Source organism: Botrytis fragariae (genome assembly GCF_013461495.1).
Source record: "Botrytis fragariae strain BVB16 chromosome Unknown tig00000012, whole genome shotgun sequence".
Classification (NCBI taxonomy): Eukaryota; Fungi; Ascomycota; class Leotiomycetes; order Helotiales; family Sclerotiniaceae; genus Botrytis; species Botrytis fragariae.
In genome coordinates this window covers 3,224,955-3,240,020 of record NW_023500989.1, presented here as the reverse complement: position 1 = coordinate 3,240,020, position 15,066 = coordinate 3,224,955, and the positions used below count along the sequence as shown (strand labels likewise).

The window sequence follows — 15,066 nt, the reverse complement described above, 5'->3', positions numbered from 1 at the left end:
CTAAAAAGAAGAAAAGAGGAATAAGCATAGAAACTAAAAAATAAATAAAAAGTATTAGTCGAAAATTTAAAAGGGAGTATCCCCATTATTTATTATTCATTTTCAAGTTATTCTTTAATTAAAAGTTTTATTAATATACTATATAATACAGAATATACTAAATAAGCAAGAAAACAATCTAATTTGAATATATATAAATATTTTGATCTGAAAATTATTATCTTAAACTAAAATTTAAAAGCTTTCTAAATTCAAGAATTTCATTAAAACCTTATTAATTAGAATAAACCTTATAAGATATAGAGATTTAGATTAATCATATTAATACTTTAAAAACAATTTATTCAATACATAATAAAGGTATTATAGAATTTATAGCAATTATAAAAGGATCACTTCGTCAACCACGGATTCTGCCACCACAGGGTACCGAAGTTTCCAGTGTACATTACATCATTAAAATTTGTTTGGATCGCAAATAATTTTATTTTCGTCACTGTAATTACAAGTCAAGCTCAATAGTGTATATAGTGTATCAACCATTTCATTCATCAAAAATATCATGTGAAGATAGATAGACCAACTTTCCATCCATTAAAATTCGTTGATCCTGCAAAGAATATGGACGTCGTCAAACAAAGTCATTCCCAAAAACAATCCTTGAGCTGATGAACAGCCTAGCATCTCATAGAAAGCTCAACCATAGCGACTACAAAGACAGGTTATCATCCATTGTGAATTATCTTCAGTCTTCAATCAACGTTGGGGTCTTTTTGCCATGGCTCATAATAAGATCTCTTGCCTCCATGATAATTCTCTTCCCAATCTCCATTCTTGTATACTCGGTACATCCCGCAAGTATCCTTCCTACACTTTCTAGTAGCGGTACCTGGGTATGATCTATTGAAAGTTCCGCATGAACATTGCCAAGTCATGATCGCGGGAGCTTGTGGTGCTGATTTGGGTTCGGATTTGGATTTGAAGAGGGGCATTTTGAACGGAAGGTGTATACTTTTTTGGGGGGCGTAGTGATGTGTATACGTTGAATCGAGGTGGCTCGTGGTTGGTAGAATGAGTAAAAGACTTAAAGTAGATTTCTTTGAATTTGTTGTGATTGCTGAGGAAGTGTTTGAAATAGATTTACTCTTAAACTTTATTATCTTAATTATTCCGTGACTCTGAGAGTTTATGAATCAAAACAGTTCCATGACTCTGCGGAGGTCGAAGTAGTGAATTATACGGCAGAGAGATTGTACAAATAATACTATGTTTTTGAATGGCGCAGAAAACACCGAGTTACTCTAATCAATCTCGCTACACAATCTTGTCACATGTGCAAGTTTGAATCATAGCTTTCTAAATTTGGTATTGATAGGTATCAAATTGTCTCCGGGAGAAATTTGAAGAGATTGTTCTCTAAGTCTCCTCCATGGCCCAAAATTTAGCTCGAATCTATGAAAATCCTGTAGCATCTCCTGTGAAATCAGGCAATCACCAACGAGATAGAGCCTTCTCGATTTCAAACCTTTGACGCCCATCCAATTTCTTCTTCATGTCATTTCAATATTCACAGAACCCGCATTCACTCTTCTCACGATACTATCGTGTGAACAAGGTACGTCTTTTACATTTCCACTCTCCCTTAATATTCATCTCCCACCTGGTGCGACAATTCTTGCACTGCTTCAATTGTATATTTGGGCGATTCTCATTATCTAGTCCGCAAACTAGACAATGAAAGTTGATCCTGTTTTCTTAATCGGGTGTTTTGACATCTCCGACTGGACTAATCATCTTCTTGGATTCTCAGTTGGTGTATAATTTGCTTTTTGTGTAATGGTGCTTGTGTTTGAATTGAGGATGTGATGATCTTTGAGATGTGAAATGCACGTCTGGTAGAGGTTTGTAGTAAGGGCCTTTTGAGTAACTATCCAATTCTACCCCAGGACTTTCTTTCCCTTAAATATCCGCGAGCCATGGCTAGTAGATGTATTTGATTAACAATCTTCAAGGAGTAATCAATGTACGTTGGTGGTGGAGGAACTTCAGTGATTCAGAGTGTATACATTATATCGAACGTTTCCGTTCCATGGCAAATCACCGTTATGCGAAAATCAAATATTTTATTTCTATTTTTTGCCCAACCACATTCCACTTGGTGGGGATTCAAATTAACTTTGGAAGCTGCAGAGAAAGACATAATCTTCATGTAATTGTTTGTGAATAGACGATTGAAGCCATTCTACACACTTAACAAGGTAGTTCATGCACAACAACCTGATCTGAATGGCTCAAAACCGCTCGGTTCTATGCTACAAAATGGTCCATCATTCTCATTAACACTTGCTGTAAATCCCCAGGCAACCAAAACGTATCACTACCCAGGTATTTAAGAGATAGACCACGATCTTCCTAAGTTTATTCCAAACCTCGACAGAAGAACATCTACAGCACAAACACAATCTCGATCATTGCACCAAAAGTCCAACAACTTCAAACCCTTCGAAACGACATCACATATCGATAAATCACAAAGTTCCGTAACGATAAGCATCAATGGGGGCAGCTAACACTTGGTACTGTTTATCATGTTACACCTCTCAATATGGTTCTGTCTCCGCCATTCGCCCCTGCAAGAAATGCAAATACATGATGAGTATTTGGCATCAACCTGGATCTAATCCAGCTCTGCCAGTATATGTTGGTACCACAGGTGGTTGTGTTGAGCGTCAAGCTCCCGTTGAAGAACTCGTTCAACACGAGAAAGTAACTCAGAAACTGGCTAGTTAAGTTTTAGCAGTCAAAGGCATCATGGGCTACTAGCTTTTTGCCGGTAGTCACGGGCGTCAGAAAGAAATTATGGTCAACAGAAGATAGTACGCGGAACGGAGACATGGATATGGCACGGAAGGTTGGATCATAGCAAATTGTGTACTTTCCGCAATACAAGGCTTTCAACATGTACTTGGTCAAGGTTGATTGCTAGTGATGCATGATCTTGTGAATTTTCTTACCAGAGAATGATTTCTTTTGATGGTGAATGTTACGATCCGCGAATAAATGAAAAGCAGACAGAAAAAATCGATGAACCAGTGAGATTTGGGTTTCAATGATAAGACTCTGTACCCCCACTTTGGCTCCCTCCCTAGTATTCTCTGTGGCAATTTCCTCATTTCTGTCCAGCCAGTAGCTTTTCCCTTCGACTTGACTCATCATTCCAGCACCACTGCCTTGAATTCTCAAATAAAACATTGAGTTCCCACAGAAATTTGCTTGCCGTTCGGATCTGTTATCAGGAATCACTATCGGATTCCTATCTAAATCGCTATATATCTGAGGCGAATAGACAACCGGTTTCATGTGGACAATAGGAGCCGAATGTACCTTCAATGCTGCTCCTTGAAAAATAAACTGATATAACATCAGAAACCAACTCTTGAATAGTATTGGCTTGACATAAGATGCTTAAGAAACATCCTCAATCGAGCAGCCGGAATCTCCAAATTCAGGCAGACCAACTTTGATTAAGGTTAGAAGGTTTTCGACTTCGAGGTAAACAATAGAAAATGGCCGCCTGAATCAAAGCAGACCGAGGTTGATTCAGGAAATTCAAAAGTCCACTTCATCTCACACTCCGCCAAATCCTTCCCCTCTAGAACTGACAGTCCTTTTTCCCTTCTTCAGAGCCATATCCCACCAACTCGCACTTCTTGTCAAGCTAGGTCTCGGACCAGTTGTTGCTGTAATGGTATCGATTGAAGATATCGAAGTGTATTTTGGTCTTTGTATAGGCGTATAAGAAGTCATTGGCGTTGTTAATGGATGCTCTGGAATCGGATTCATAGACGGCGTGGTTGATGGCGAAAAAGGTGACTTTATTGGAGATTGATGACTAGTATTCGAGGCAAGCTCTTTTCGAGCCGCAAGAGATTGAGCGGTATTGATTGAATATGAGTGTGGAAGAGGTTTAGGTTTATCGTTGTTGATATTTATGGAGCTTGAACTTGTACTAGGATATGATTGTGAGGGGTCTTTAAAGATGTTAGCTTTTTTCTCTTCCTCTTTGTTATTTAATTATTTGGTACATACCTCCCATCAATGACGAAGTCTTAGTGACCGCTGAAGAAGATGATGATGATGATGACGATGAGTGAATACCTTGCTGTCCAAACCATCCCAAAAGTCTATACCACCTTACTCTCCAAAATTGCATACCACTGGTAGTGTTTAATGCTCCGACTAAAAAGAAGAAAGGAACACAGACAGTCGCCATTGTTATAGCGAAAGGGGTAAAATCATGATCAGTGGTCATATTTGTCATACCATATACCGAGGTTACAAACGTGAGTGGAAGGAAAAATATCGAAACCATAGTCAATAGTTTGATATTATGACCCTGTAAAATAGTCACCGCGGCCATCTCCACACTCTTTCTACTTTCCAAAACACTCGTACCCGAGAAAAGTTGATCCCTCAAAGTTCTAATCTCTTTCATTTTTTCGTCAGTTTCCTCATAAAGTTTGAATAGATTAGCCATTTGCTTTTCGAAATCTATTTTTAGTTTTTGCATGCGCTTTTGCCAGTATTTATTCCGATGAGAGTCTGGGTCCAGCATTGGCCAGAGAGTCTTATGTTTTCCCTCCCAAACATCATCGGTAAAGGTATCTTCGTAACTATCCATCATGGCTTTAAGTCCATTCTTCAATAGACCGAGTGTTTGATAGGCCCAGAAGTAGCGACGGGAGTAGGTGAATTCTTCATCTTCGAAAAGCAATTTATCTCTAATTTCCCCATCGAACATAAAATTTGCCTGCGAAATGGATCAGTAGGAAATGAATTTTTGAAATTGAGAACTAACTTACTGGCGGTGACACGAGCTTACTGATCTTCATGTATATTGCCTCAAATCTCTTTTCTGCATCTCTAAATTCCGAGAGCAGTGTATGAAGAAAAGCTTCCGGTCCGTTTACATAATGCTTAGTTGAATCATGAACATCCATAGTATGACGATGGTCTGGGTAGCATTGAACGTTGAGAACGTGCCATGCTGCCCATGGATCATAAACATACCCATAGTCTGTGCTAGCACGTCTAGCAGGATTTCTTAGCTTTCGGATAGGATCGCCAGACAAGGAGAGAGCTACAACGGAGTTACATCTCGATATAGGGATATGATCCTTTGAGGTACTTGGGGTTTTATCAGCCAGTTGCCAAGGCATTGGTTGACATTCTTCCCCCACGATTGTCCAGTACTCAAAGTTAAAAACAAAGGACTTTTGTTGTCGGCTATCAGCGGAGAAAGGTCTCCGCATTATATTGGCCTGTCATATGATGTAAGCAAGAGAAAAAATGTGGTAAATCAGACACACATACAGATGTAACTTCGTCGGAGACTAAATAATTGAATAATTCATCCACATCAAAAGTCTTGTTCAAAGTGAGATGTAAGGCCCCAAGTACGACAGGAGATGGTTCTCGAACAATTCTTTTGCGTACATACATTAGCTCTAGGAATAATCAGTATAGGAGTGATAGAAAGACTCACGTTATCCTGCCAACAGCCGGCCGGAGCGATTCGGGATCACTATTTAAGTCCTACACTCAAAAACTTAGATACAACGATCGATCTTTTTATGGTAGATGCATTCGCTCACTTTAACCGCTTGCCATATAGCAGAATCAATTTTAGTAGTACCCGGTTTCACTACATCTCTTCTGGATAAAGGAGCTCCATCTTTTCCAACATCAAACACAGAATAATGGGAATTATGAGATCGATCAGCTCTATGATAATCTGGAAATAAAACAGGATCTAGGAGTCGTCCATTTTTGGTGATCACACTTTCCAGAATTATATGACCAGCATCTGTAAAATTATAAGTTCTGAAATGCTGTCGTAATTGTTCTTCGTCATATTTAAATGGTACGAGCGGTGTTTGAACATATAAATCGTCATCATCGTCACTATCGTCACTATCTCCTGATAAAACAGAGCTGTGAAGTGTTGATGGTCGTACTTTGGGAATCTCACCATCATCTTTGGTAGATCTTCTTCGCCGTTTTGTAAATGTTCGGATGGAACCAGGACTTTGTGGTGCCGCACTAACAGGATTTGGATTTGTAATACTGTTATTCAGAGCATCGTGAACAAGTTTGAATGTCTCGAGGTAAGCTTGATGTTGATCGTCGAGTTTCTTCAATAATTCCTCGGTACTCATACTCGACATTTCTTGGAAAGGCTGTTGGATGTGATTGTGTAAAAGAATGTAAGAAAAGGAAGAGAAATGGCTGGACCGATCAAGATGTAGACCCAGCCCTTGCCACTCACCATCGTTGGATACTCACCTGCGCCCCAGTTGAGCCGCGAGGCTTTCGCTTTTAAATGCCATATTTCATGGCCGCCTCTATAAATCAACAAACATCATTGGATCGGGATTGTGAGCTGGCACTTCTTCGTATGCATCTCTCCATAGATATTTTTTAAGCCCATTGAGGAATCGCAGTCTCTAACTTCAAAAGTGGCGGTGAATTTCTTATCGATACAACAAGGGTTATGAAGATCAAAATACTCGGTATGACAACGCAGAATTTCCGCCAAGATTTGTTGGGACCTGTGCACGTGGTCTCCCGAAAATGATGCATTTCGGAATTCCTTCGACTAGACCGGTTCGTCTGGTTTGTCAAGCCGTTCAGTCTCCCCTTTTCTATGTTTGAACCGACGATTCGGTTGCCAATGGCTCAAATATACCATCGTTCGATCTTCAAATCACCGTTGAAATACAAGATCCCTTCTGCCAGATATTAACTTGGTGGCTAATCTGTAGCGGTGCACCCTGTGGAGAAAATTGATTCTGGCGCAGGCTTCGACACGGCATTCATAATTCTCAAGAGAATGAATGACCCATGACAAAGAGGAGCGAGTCTTGAATTGCTTATATCTCAACCAATTTTAACTCATTTATCGTTTATGGTGTCAAAGTCGTTCGTAATAATACAGATTGGAATATACCAATAGCTTGTTTCCGGCATACAACAATCGTACAAGTCCCTTATTTTAATCACTTTACCAATGGTGTACGCACACCAACATCTTAGCTGAAGTAAAACTCCTGCCGTTATTTCTTTCAAGGATTGTTTCTTGTAAAGCACATTATTAAACATTTGCACAGCCTTTGTCTGAATGGTTCGACAGGTACGAATGTGAGGACGGCTACCAAGAATTGAAGAGCTGACAATGTCCTTACTGGACCGGGACATCTGGATAGAAATGATCCGGTGAACCTCTTGGAGACTCATTTGGTTTCAAGAACTAGATGTTATCATGTAGAAAACGAGAAAAAGTATAGCTTTGGAAGGAAAAGGAGAAACTTGCCGTGGTAGCTTGCGCGGCTACTGCTTCTTCCCGCACTTTCCGTATAATATCTTTCATTGCCATTTCTGAAATTTGAACTCCTCCGAAAGAGATATTTGGAACGTCGTCCTTTTCAATTGGCTTGTTGGGTCAGTGTCCTATTCAACATCTTTTGAACAGGTTGTTTCGAGGTTCATTATTCATAGCAGCTTCATGCGTGATAAGTTGTCCATCATCCTGGAACAGGAGTTGTTAGAAGTCCCCTGGACTATTCAATCCATAAGATCGCCACTTTTCTTCTTGTACCGATAGGCTGGCAACGTTGTAGTTCTTGATTTCGGAATCATCTATCTCCGATTTTCCACCATATATACATGGACATTGAAAATCTTGACAAGCTTCGCAGGACGGTTTCCACCTCGTACATTCTAACTGTCGAATTTCTCAGTGGACTGAATTTATCACTGGGAGATAAAGAAACAAACCTTACGCCTTTTACACGAATCACAACCTGCCAACGCTTTTAGTCGACTACCCTGTACGGGTATGCTGCGTGCTAGTGGATCATGAGCTCCAGAAGTTGCTATAAATAATCGCACTGCTAGGTGAAGATTCTGGTTTATACCTAAGGAATCTCGGCTCCATCGTCTCCAACAATAGTTTTCATGAACGCTCGAACCAAAGTTTGTATTACTAGACTGTAAAAGACTGATAACCACCATGTCTTGCCACGCAAGTTCTCCTTCTTGAAGAAATCCTTCGATAGTTGCTCAATGTACCGCTTTATTGTGGACATTAAGCTTTCCACATTCCTGTTGTTACAGAAGTTTGAGGAGGTTCCTCGTTCACGTAGACGGGGTATAGAATTTTATCATATCCTGGCTTGTCTTTGCAAAGGGAATATTATCTATGACAAGATTAGGCAGATCTACGTCTTCAAATATGTGACATCCTCAGTGGGAAAATTCGTGCAAAGCGCCTAATGTCTTGACACGCTTGAGCTCAAGTGCTTCACGAAGGCATATAAGTGATTGTGCGATCAATCCATGTGGATCCTGGCCAAGTCAATGATCTATCTTGAGTAAAACCATGAAGCTTTCTACTGACTGGTTCTAATTTTGCTTAATAAATCGAAGCAGACCGCAACAATATAACTAGATCATCGAGTGGCCTCTCTGAAGATTTGCAAAATGTTGGTAGACTTTGAAGGTATGGAGAATCTTCTACAATTTCCCGTACTATTGCCATGGAACATTGATCAAGGGCAATGAGTGATGGCATTGAAGCTTGATTCGGAAAGTAAGTGCCAGTCGACGATAGGGGGCGAAAAAGTCGCCCAAAGTTTTCTAGACATGTTTTGCCTAAGAGCAGCAATGGTCAAACCCAACTTGGTAATTGTACCTTCTCCTTCGGTGAAACTGACTACATGCTTTTGTCGTCTTCTTTCGGCTTATTCTACGTAATTATTTTTATTTTTGAGATCCGATGTGAAAGGTCTGATTACCGTGGCATTGATTGTTTAGCATCTTGGACATTTGCTTTCATGCGAGTCTGGGCTTTGACACCAATGACGCCGGTATTGAAAACAAAAAACATCGATACCCCAAGGCATTGGTTGGAAATACGATATCGGACAGAGATCGATAGACTCCATCTCCTCTGAAGGTGTGCCTCGCTTACGGCCAATTTGAGTCCAAGCTGTTTTGCCAACTTTGTTTCGTTTTGGGCAAGTATCGCAAGGATTCTCTTCTATACACTAATCGGCTTTAGAAATTTTTTTGTCTCGAAAATTTTACACACTAACCTTTTACCCAGAATTCGGTATTACCAACACGCTCCTCTGATCATCTTGATAGTTTTCATGCCGATGCGTGCAAAAGAAGTTAGTGGTCCACTGCGACCAGATCTTCCAGAAGAGGCACATCTAGATGTTGAATCATATGTAGCATACATCGACTGGCTCGCTAAAGAGTTATGTCTGCTTACGCTTGAATTTCTGGAGGTTTGCGTAATCCGATTACGTCAATGTTCGCTCTGAAGACTGGAAACACATATTGACCTAGTTCCACTCGCAAAAAATATTATTCCTTGCATTTCAAATCTATCAAGTGATGAGTTTAAGGTGGTAAGTCCGAATGGAGGAACAGATGATAATAAAGTGGACGAGTTAAAAGAGTTGGAACGTGAGTTCCGCGGACTCGACTAGTTTTGGAGGGTGTATAAAGGTCTTGTCAAAAATGGTTCGTCGGTCAATCACGCTCTCATACTGTCATTATCAACCAAGTGGACGAAGTGTGAGATGGTAATTTAGGAATGTCCGGTGATTGTCTGCAGATGTCTGTTGTTCCAAGTAATCTCTTTTTATGCGCCTCTTCCCGATGCCGTATTAAAAGATCACGTGGAGTAAAGTACTCTGCACAATTTGGGCACTTGATGCGGTTGTCTTCTACATGAGCAATTCTCTTGTGGCGTCTGAGATAAATCTCCCGAGAAAAGGACCTTTGACAAGTTTTGCAGAGGTATGCTCGGCGTTTAATGTTCTGTTGAATAGGGTCATAACCACTATTGACCGAGGAGATCCTGGGTGTGCCGAGATTCGCAGCCGGAGTGACTTCTTCGCCGACAGTGTATTGCGATCAATTTCGTGTCAACTGAGAACTGATGAATTATCATAGATGTCATATTCGAGCATATCTGATTGTGAGCCAGTTTCGGGTTGTTGTAACGGCAAACCTTCCGACGCGACATTGTCCTGGGCCAGTTCGGTTGGTAATTCTAGTGGATATGGGTACACTGAATACTGATGCGGTGGCTTTATCTCAGTGTACGAGCCAAATTAATCGGTCTTGTAGTGGGATGGTTCGTTGACAAGTCTTCCAAAGTCGGTCGATTCATTGTAATGGGTAAGTTCCGCAGGAGAGTTTTCGATCATAGCCTCAATATTCCAATCGGTTGTACAATTACGCAAGACTCTTCCATAAGCTTGTTGATATTCATAGTCCAAGTTCCTACTATGAGCAATTGACTGAATCGCCCTTTGCTGTGAACGATCAAGATTTCGAGTATCAATTCATACTTGCCGATGTCGTTCTCAAAGTCTATAATTTTTCTATAGAACTCGAGATTGCCAGGAACATTCATGTCTTCATTCGTTTCGTCAGCATACGATCGGGGACACAACCCTACAAAGGTAGCTGTGCTCGGGTGCTTACCTGGTAATTGTATGTCATCTGAAGAGTCCATGCTGAATGACCTAAATGCAGGGCAAGATATTGGCTTGGAATGAGTTAGAGAAGTCAAGGAAAAAGGTCCTCTTTCCGGTAGGGTATTACCCGATAGAGAATGGAAATTGATAATGTTCCCCGCTGCTGAAACTCGTTGGGGGCAGGTTTTAAGCTTTAATCTCTTCCAGAATCTATTCAAAGCCGATGCACGATTTCGTGTACCAAATATATAATGAGAGCAAATTCAATCGACTGCTCTCTAGAGTTTGATTCCCTATAAGGTTATCTTTTACGAAACTGAAAGGTAAGGACCGATAGTGAGAGAAAGCATGAAATCAAATCGCACCAAGGAATGACAAAAATTGAATCGAATTATGTCAGAGCTCGAGTCTCTGAAGTTTGCCGACGTGTCTCGAGCATGCAATTTTTGGACGTCCTTGGACAGTTGATGTAACCTTGGTTCGTACTAACCATTTGGGGTCTACTCGAAAGATACGTTGATTGGTCAACTCAACGCCCAACATTGCTGATGACAGGGGAGTGAAACGATACACAGGACCGCCAAAATAACTGCAGTCGAGCTCGGAATAATACATTAGTAAAAACCGCCAATCTGTAGCCCGACATATGAGTATAGAATGCGGTGCGACGTGTCTTGAATACGTATTCGAAATTAGAGACCGACAATCAGACATCTGGTAGCTTCTTTTTCAACAATATATCTCAACTGGTACGAGCATACTATTTGTATAGGACCACCAGAACTGCGGCTCTGAATTCCCTCGTCTTTACCGGAGAGTGTAAGATGTAAGAACCATTGATTGAAGACCACCGTAATATAAGTGAACGCTCCAAGTGAGATAAATAGCACTCATACCACTGGTGAGGAGACTTACATTCAAATGTTCATTGTCTTGTCATGTATTGCATTTATTGACCATCATCCATTATCTTCTTTCCATCATTCACATTTTCACGATGAGTGATCTTGTTCCATCCTCTGTTCAACATTTTGGGACAAGCTCAGCCGGCAAGAACAGCTTGATTTCAGATGACTGCTTACATCCTTCACCACATAGCTGCCATAGGAACTTGCTTGAAGAGACACTCCCCAATGTCGATCCGAGTCTATACTCACCTCCTCCGTCCTGGACCCAAGTTGTAAGAGAGCCTCCAGGGGCTCCAAGTTTCGCGGTACGTACGATAGCAACCGTATTCGATGTTCCTTCTACAACTGTTCTTCGACCTTTGCACGTCGAGGAGATTTGGCTCGCCATTAGAAATCTCTTCATTGCCCCAAGACGCCATGTATTTACTCATCAATGGGCTATTCATATCAAACTGGTCCACTTGATAAAATGAAGGAGCATACAAAGAAAAAGCATCCTACCATACCTCATTTCGATCGCGTAGGTTAGATGAAAATGTCCGATCAATAATGAAATAGAATAAAATAATTGATTCTGTACCCAGATATAACCAACTATCAAGAAGCTAGGACCGAACGTTTGTCGCACTCTGAGATATCACATTTCCCAGAAAGTGAGATTGAATGGGCACCGAAAATGGTGATTTGAGCGCGTTCGTGTGGAAGGATATCAACCTTGGAGCCGAAAGTATGGGGGTGGAGTTTCCTCTCCAAATTCTTGATGAATTGTAAGAGTAGGGAATGTGGTCTGAATCTTGGAGGTAGAAGAGGAGGACGGATGAATTCGTGAATGGGTACAGCATGCAAGAACACCCCCGTTTGATCAATAGCGAAATGTAGTTTATCAATGAATTGGCATGCAAGTCTCATCTATATTTTAAGAGAAGCATGATTTGTTGAAAGCAACGTGCTGTAAAAATGAACTCGTGTACACTGAGAAACGTCGTTAATTGCAGTCATGGTATTGAGAGTCTTGATGCTGTTGCAGATTCGGACTTGAGTACATATGACTGACCTATTTTAGAACTTTAGTAGTATTGAGATAAGAAAAAGAGAGGAGGCCAATCATTTTCCTATCAATTTACTTTATATCTATCATTTCCATCAGACAAAAAGCAAGTAAACCTTGACCTACCTCATCCTTACACCCTGTTTTCAAAGCAACCACCAAGCAAACAAAACATTCTTCTCAGATCCTTCATTCCATTCACTCTCGTAGTATGAATGGCAAGAAGCAGGATTCTAGACGCTATTCTCGTCCAAAAAGAAAACCCCTGAAACTCCCCAAAAAACAAAACAAGGAAGACACCGGGATTTGAACCCAGGACCATCTGGAATCTAGAGTCTAAGAGCTGGAATCAGATACGCTACCACTGCGCCATGCCTTCGATCATATGCCGATTCATTTGATGAGATGGAGGCTATTGTTTGAGTTCATAAAGATCAAGTGTTCTGTTGTGTTGAGTGAAGATGAAAAGGAAGGTGGTGTTGGGAAAAGAGAAAGCGAAAAGGGGCATGGCGACATAACGGCATTACCTCGAGTTTCGGGACACCACAACTGGACAGGTACTTTCTTATCTACTTTGATAATTTTATGATTCGAAAACGACTTAGATTATAGATTTATTACACTGATGAGGAATTCGATGATAAGTTTGTATGTGAGATCTGCAAGCATAGCATGATGATCGCACAAGTACAGGACAGTAACGACGAAGTTGATATAGGCTCATAGAAAGAGGATAGATGTAATGTTGTATAGATTGATTTCAGCCAAACGATACAGAAAAAGCAAGAATATCAACGCCGCCCCGAGACTTATGTATGTGTCTGGATATTTATTCTAGAAGCATTCACCCATAAAAGCAAAAGACTAGATCTCATCTCGGAAAGGTCCTCATTTCTTTCCCTTCTTTCCTTTAGCTGCAGGTCCCATGGCAGCCTCTCTTCTTTTTTGTTCCCTTGCCAATTGCTCTGACTTTGCCTGCTCCTGTTCCTTACGCTCTTCTTCTTCGGCCTGCATAATATTAGCATGATCTCAAGACAAAGAAAAGGGGGTATAGTGGAACATACAGCCTTGCGTTCTGCTGCCAAGCGTCTCTCCTCTCTGACCTTTGCCAATCTTGCGAGATCGGCTTGAGCTTCATCAGTCTTTCCAGCAAGATGTAATCTTTGATATGCTTCTCTCTTCTTTTGTGCCTCAATTGCCTCTCTTTCCTTGCGACTCAACTCTTGAGGTTTCTTGCTGACGCTCATCTTTGCAACTTCATCGGCAACTTCATCAACAGATTTTGGAGGTGCCATGGCTTGATTTCTAGCAGCCTTGCTATGATTGGGATTGGCGGGCATGTCATCATCCTCACTCTCTTCTTCGCTATCGGTTGGGAGATCACCAACTTGTGCAACTTTTTGGTTCTTCTTCTTGATAGCGGCTTCTTTCTTTGCTTTGGCGGCGGCGCGACGTTGTTCACGGGTCATCTCTTGCTTTTCTTCTTCCTCTTCCTCAGAAGATTCCTCCTCCGATTCCTCTTCTTCTTCTGAGGATGAATCATCGGCATTCTTTTCGCGGATTTCGTTTCCATTGGCGTCGAGAGGTCGAAGATCACGAGAGAAGTGTTTACCACCTATTGAAAAGTTCAAATCAGGATGTTTCACAATGTAGCACTAGCATTCATGATATTCTTACCTCCACGAGTGAACTTCTTGAATTTTCCACCTCTGCCACGTCCGGCTGCTGGTCCTCCTGGAGCCATCTTGTCTTTAGATAATGTCGAGAAAATCGAAAATATATTATTTGATTTGAGGTGTACTGGCGTTGAAGATTTTATCGAATGCTAACCTCAAGGTAACCTTTTTATCCTGTGATGTCAGGTAAAAGGATGATGACTGATTGTGCTTTTAATCCATCCAGAAGATATCGATTTTAGTGCGGGGCACATACAAAATAAACCCCGCCGTACTTAAAAGAGTCTTTAGCTCAAAATGAGGAAGACCTGGACCAATGAGATAATAAATGAATAAAATCATACCAAAAGCCGACTGCCCGATGATTTAGAAGCTAAGATCAGTGCTAGTTTGGCGCCATTGCTCGCTTAGATCACATGATGATAAAAATTCGAGTACAATATAATCTACAATCTTCGAGATTTCTTCTACTTCTTCTCTTTATAAAACTAAAACTGATTCCTCAATATTCACTCTGGTCTTTTGTCTTTCAATGGCGGGATCTTGGAGGGGAAATTGCAGGATAGAAGAGAATCTTTTCGTTTACTTACCCTCCATCCTATGGCATGAGAATGCGTTGGGTCATGGAGAAATATAAAAAACGGGACATTTACATCCATCATTGTTATTTTCTTTATTGTTTTCGGAGCCAATTTTAAATAGCATTGTCTTGGATTCAACAGCATACTTTGCACTTTGCGCGCGATTAAATCTAGTCGTTGGGCTTGTGTTGTCGTCCATTCATTTGCTTTCAGCCATACCAAAATGGACAAAGAATGTTTGCAGTGCGAGTTGAGGAATTTTGAATCTTGGTTGCCAGATCCAGTCTCGTTTGCAAC

At 40.9% G+C, this 15,066-nt stretch overlaps 9 protein-coding genes across 9 annotated transcripts; 1 reads left to right on the top strand and 8 right to left on the bottom strand.

The window, feature by feature from the left end:
* Positions 1-752: 752 nt before the first annotated feature.
* Positions 753-992, bottom strand: Bfra_003229 (uncharacterized protein; the record flags this gene model as incomplete). Its single annotated transcript, XM_037333639.1, has 1 exon — positions 753-992. One exon carries the CDS (start codon positions 990-992, stop codon positions 753-755), a length of 240 nt encoding a protein of 79 aa, XP_037195767.1.
* A 1,564-nt stretch (positions 993-2,556) lies between these two features.
* On the top strand, positions 2,557-2,790 carry Bfra_003228 (uncharacterized protein; the record flags this gene model as incomplete). The annotated part of the gene is made up of 1 exon (XM_037333638.1): positions 2,557-2,790. One exon carries the CDS (start codon positions 2,557-2,559, stop codon positions 2,788-2,790), a length of 234 nt encoding a protein of 77 aa, XP_037195766.1.
* A 675-nt stretch (positions 2,791-3,465) lies between these two features.
* Bfra_003227 (putative mg2+ transporter zinc transport protein) lies at positions 3,466-6,227 on the bottom strand (the record flags this gene model as incomplete). Its single annotated transcript, XM_037333637.1, has 7 exons — positions 3,466-3,574; positions 3,632-4,031; positions 4,090-4,810; positions 4,863-5,321; positions 5,374-5,485; positions 5,546-5,595; positions 5,655-6,227. The coding sequence occupies 7 exons, from the start codon at positions 6,225-6,227 to the stop codon at positions 3,466-3,468; spliced, it is 2,424 nt and encodes an 807-aa protein (XP_037195765.1).
* Positions 6,228-7,124: 897 nt separating this feature from the next.
* Bfra_003226 (uncharacterized protein) lies at positions 7,125-7,548 on the bottom strand (the record flags this gene model as incomplete). Its single annotated transcript, XM_037333636.1, has 2 exons — positions 7,125-7,283; positions 7,519-7,548. The coding sequence occupies 2 exons, from the start codon at positions 7,546-7,548 to the stop codon at positions 7,125-7,127; spliced, it is 189 nt and encodes a 62-aa protein (XP_037195764.1).
* A 55-nt stretch (positions 7,549-7,603) lies between these two features.
* Positions 7,604-8,147, bottom strand: Bfra_003225 (putative r3h domain protein; the record flags this gene model as incomplete). Its single annotated transcript, XM_037333635.1, has 3 exons — positions 7,604-7,783; positions 7,837-7,965; positions 8,007-8,147. The coding sequence occupies 3 exons, from the start codon at positions 8,145-8,147 to the stop codon at positions 7,604-7,606; spliced, it is 450 nt and encodes a 149-aa protein (XP_037195763.1).
* A 157-nt stretch (positions 8,148-8,304) lies between these two features.
* On the bottom strand, positions 8,305-8,599 carry Bfra_003224 (putative r3h domain protein; the record flags this gene model as incomplete). The annotated part of the gene is made up of 2 exons (XM_037333634.1): positions 8,305-8,406; positions 8,507-8,599. The coding sequence occupies 2 exons, from the start codon at positions 8,597-8,599 to the stop codon at positions 8,305-8,307; spliced, it is 195 nt and encodes a 64-aa protein (XP_037195762.1).
* A 10-nt stretch (positions 8,600-8,609) lies between these two features.
* On the bottom strand, positions 8,610-10,043 carry Bfra_003223 (putative dna binding regulatory protein; the record flags this gene model as incomplete). The annotated part of the gene is made up of 8 exons (XM_037333633.1): positions 8,610-8,773; positions 8,924-9,107; positions 9,180-9,275; positions 9,303-9,315; positions 9,338-9,385; positions 9,411-9,553; positions 9,619-9,965; positions 10,004-10,043. 8 exons carry the CDS (start codon positions 10,041-10,043, stop codon positions 8,610-8,612), a joined length of 1,035 nt encoding a protein of 344 aa, XP_037195761.1.
* Positions 10,044-10,187: 144 nt separating this feature from the next.
* On the bottom strand, positions 10,188-10,594 carry Bfra_003222 (putative dna binding regulatory protein; the record flags this gene model as incomplete). The annotated part of the gene is made up of 2 exons (XM_037333632.1): positions 10,188-10,362; positions 10,428-10,594. The coding sequence occupies 2 exons, from the start codon at positions 10,592-10,594 to the stop codon at positions 10,188-10,190; spliced, it is 342 nt and encodes a 113-aa protein (XP_037195760.1).
* Positions 10,595-13,400: 2,806 nt separating this feature from the next.
* Bfra_003221 (putative casein kinase substrate phosphoprotein pp28 protein) lies at positions 13,401-14,256 on the bottom strand (the record flags this gene model as incomplete). Its single annotated transcript, XM_037333631.1, has 3 exons — positions 13,401-13,520; positions 13,577-14,127; positions 14,190-14,256. The coding sequence occupies 3 exons, from the start codon at positions 14,254-14,256 to the stop codon at positions 13,401-13,403; spliced, it is 738 nt and encodes a 245-aa protein (XP_037195759.1).
* Positions 14,257-15,066: the final 810 nt, after the last annotated feature.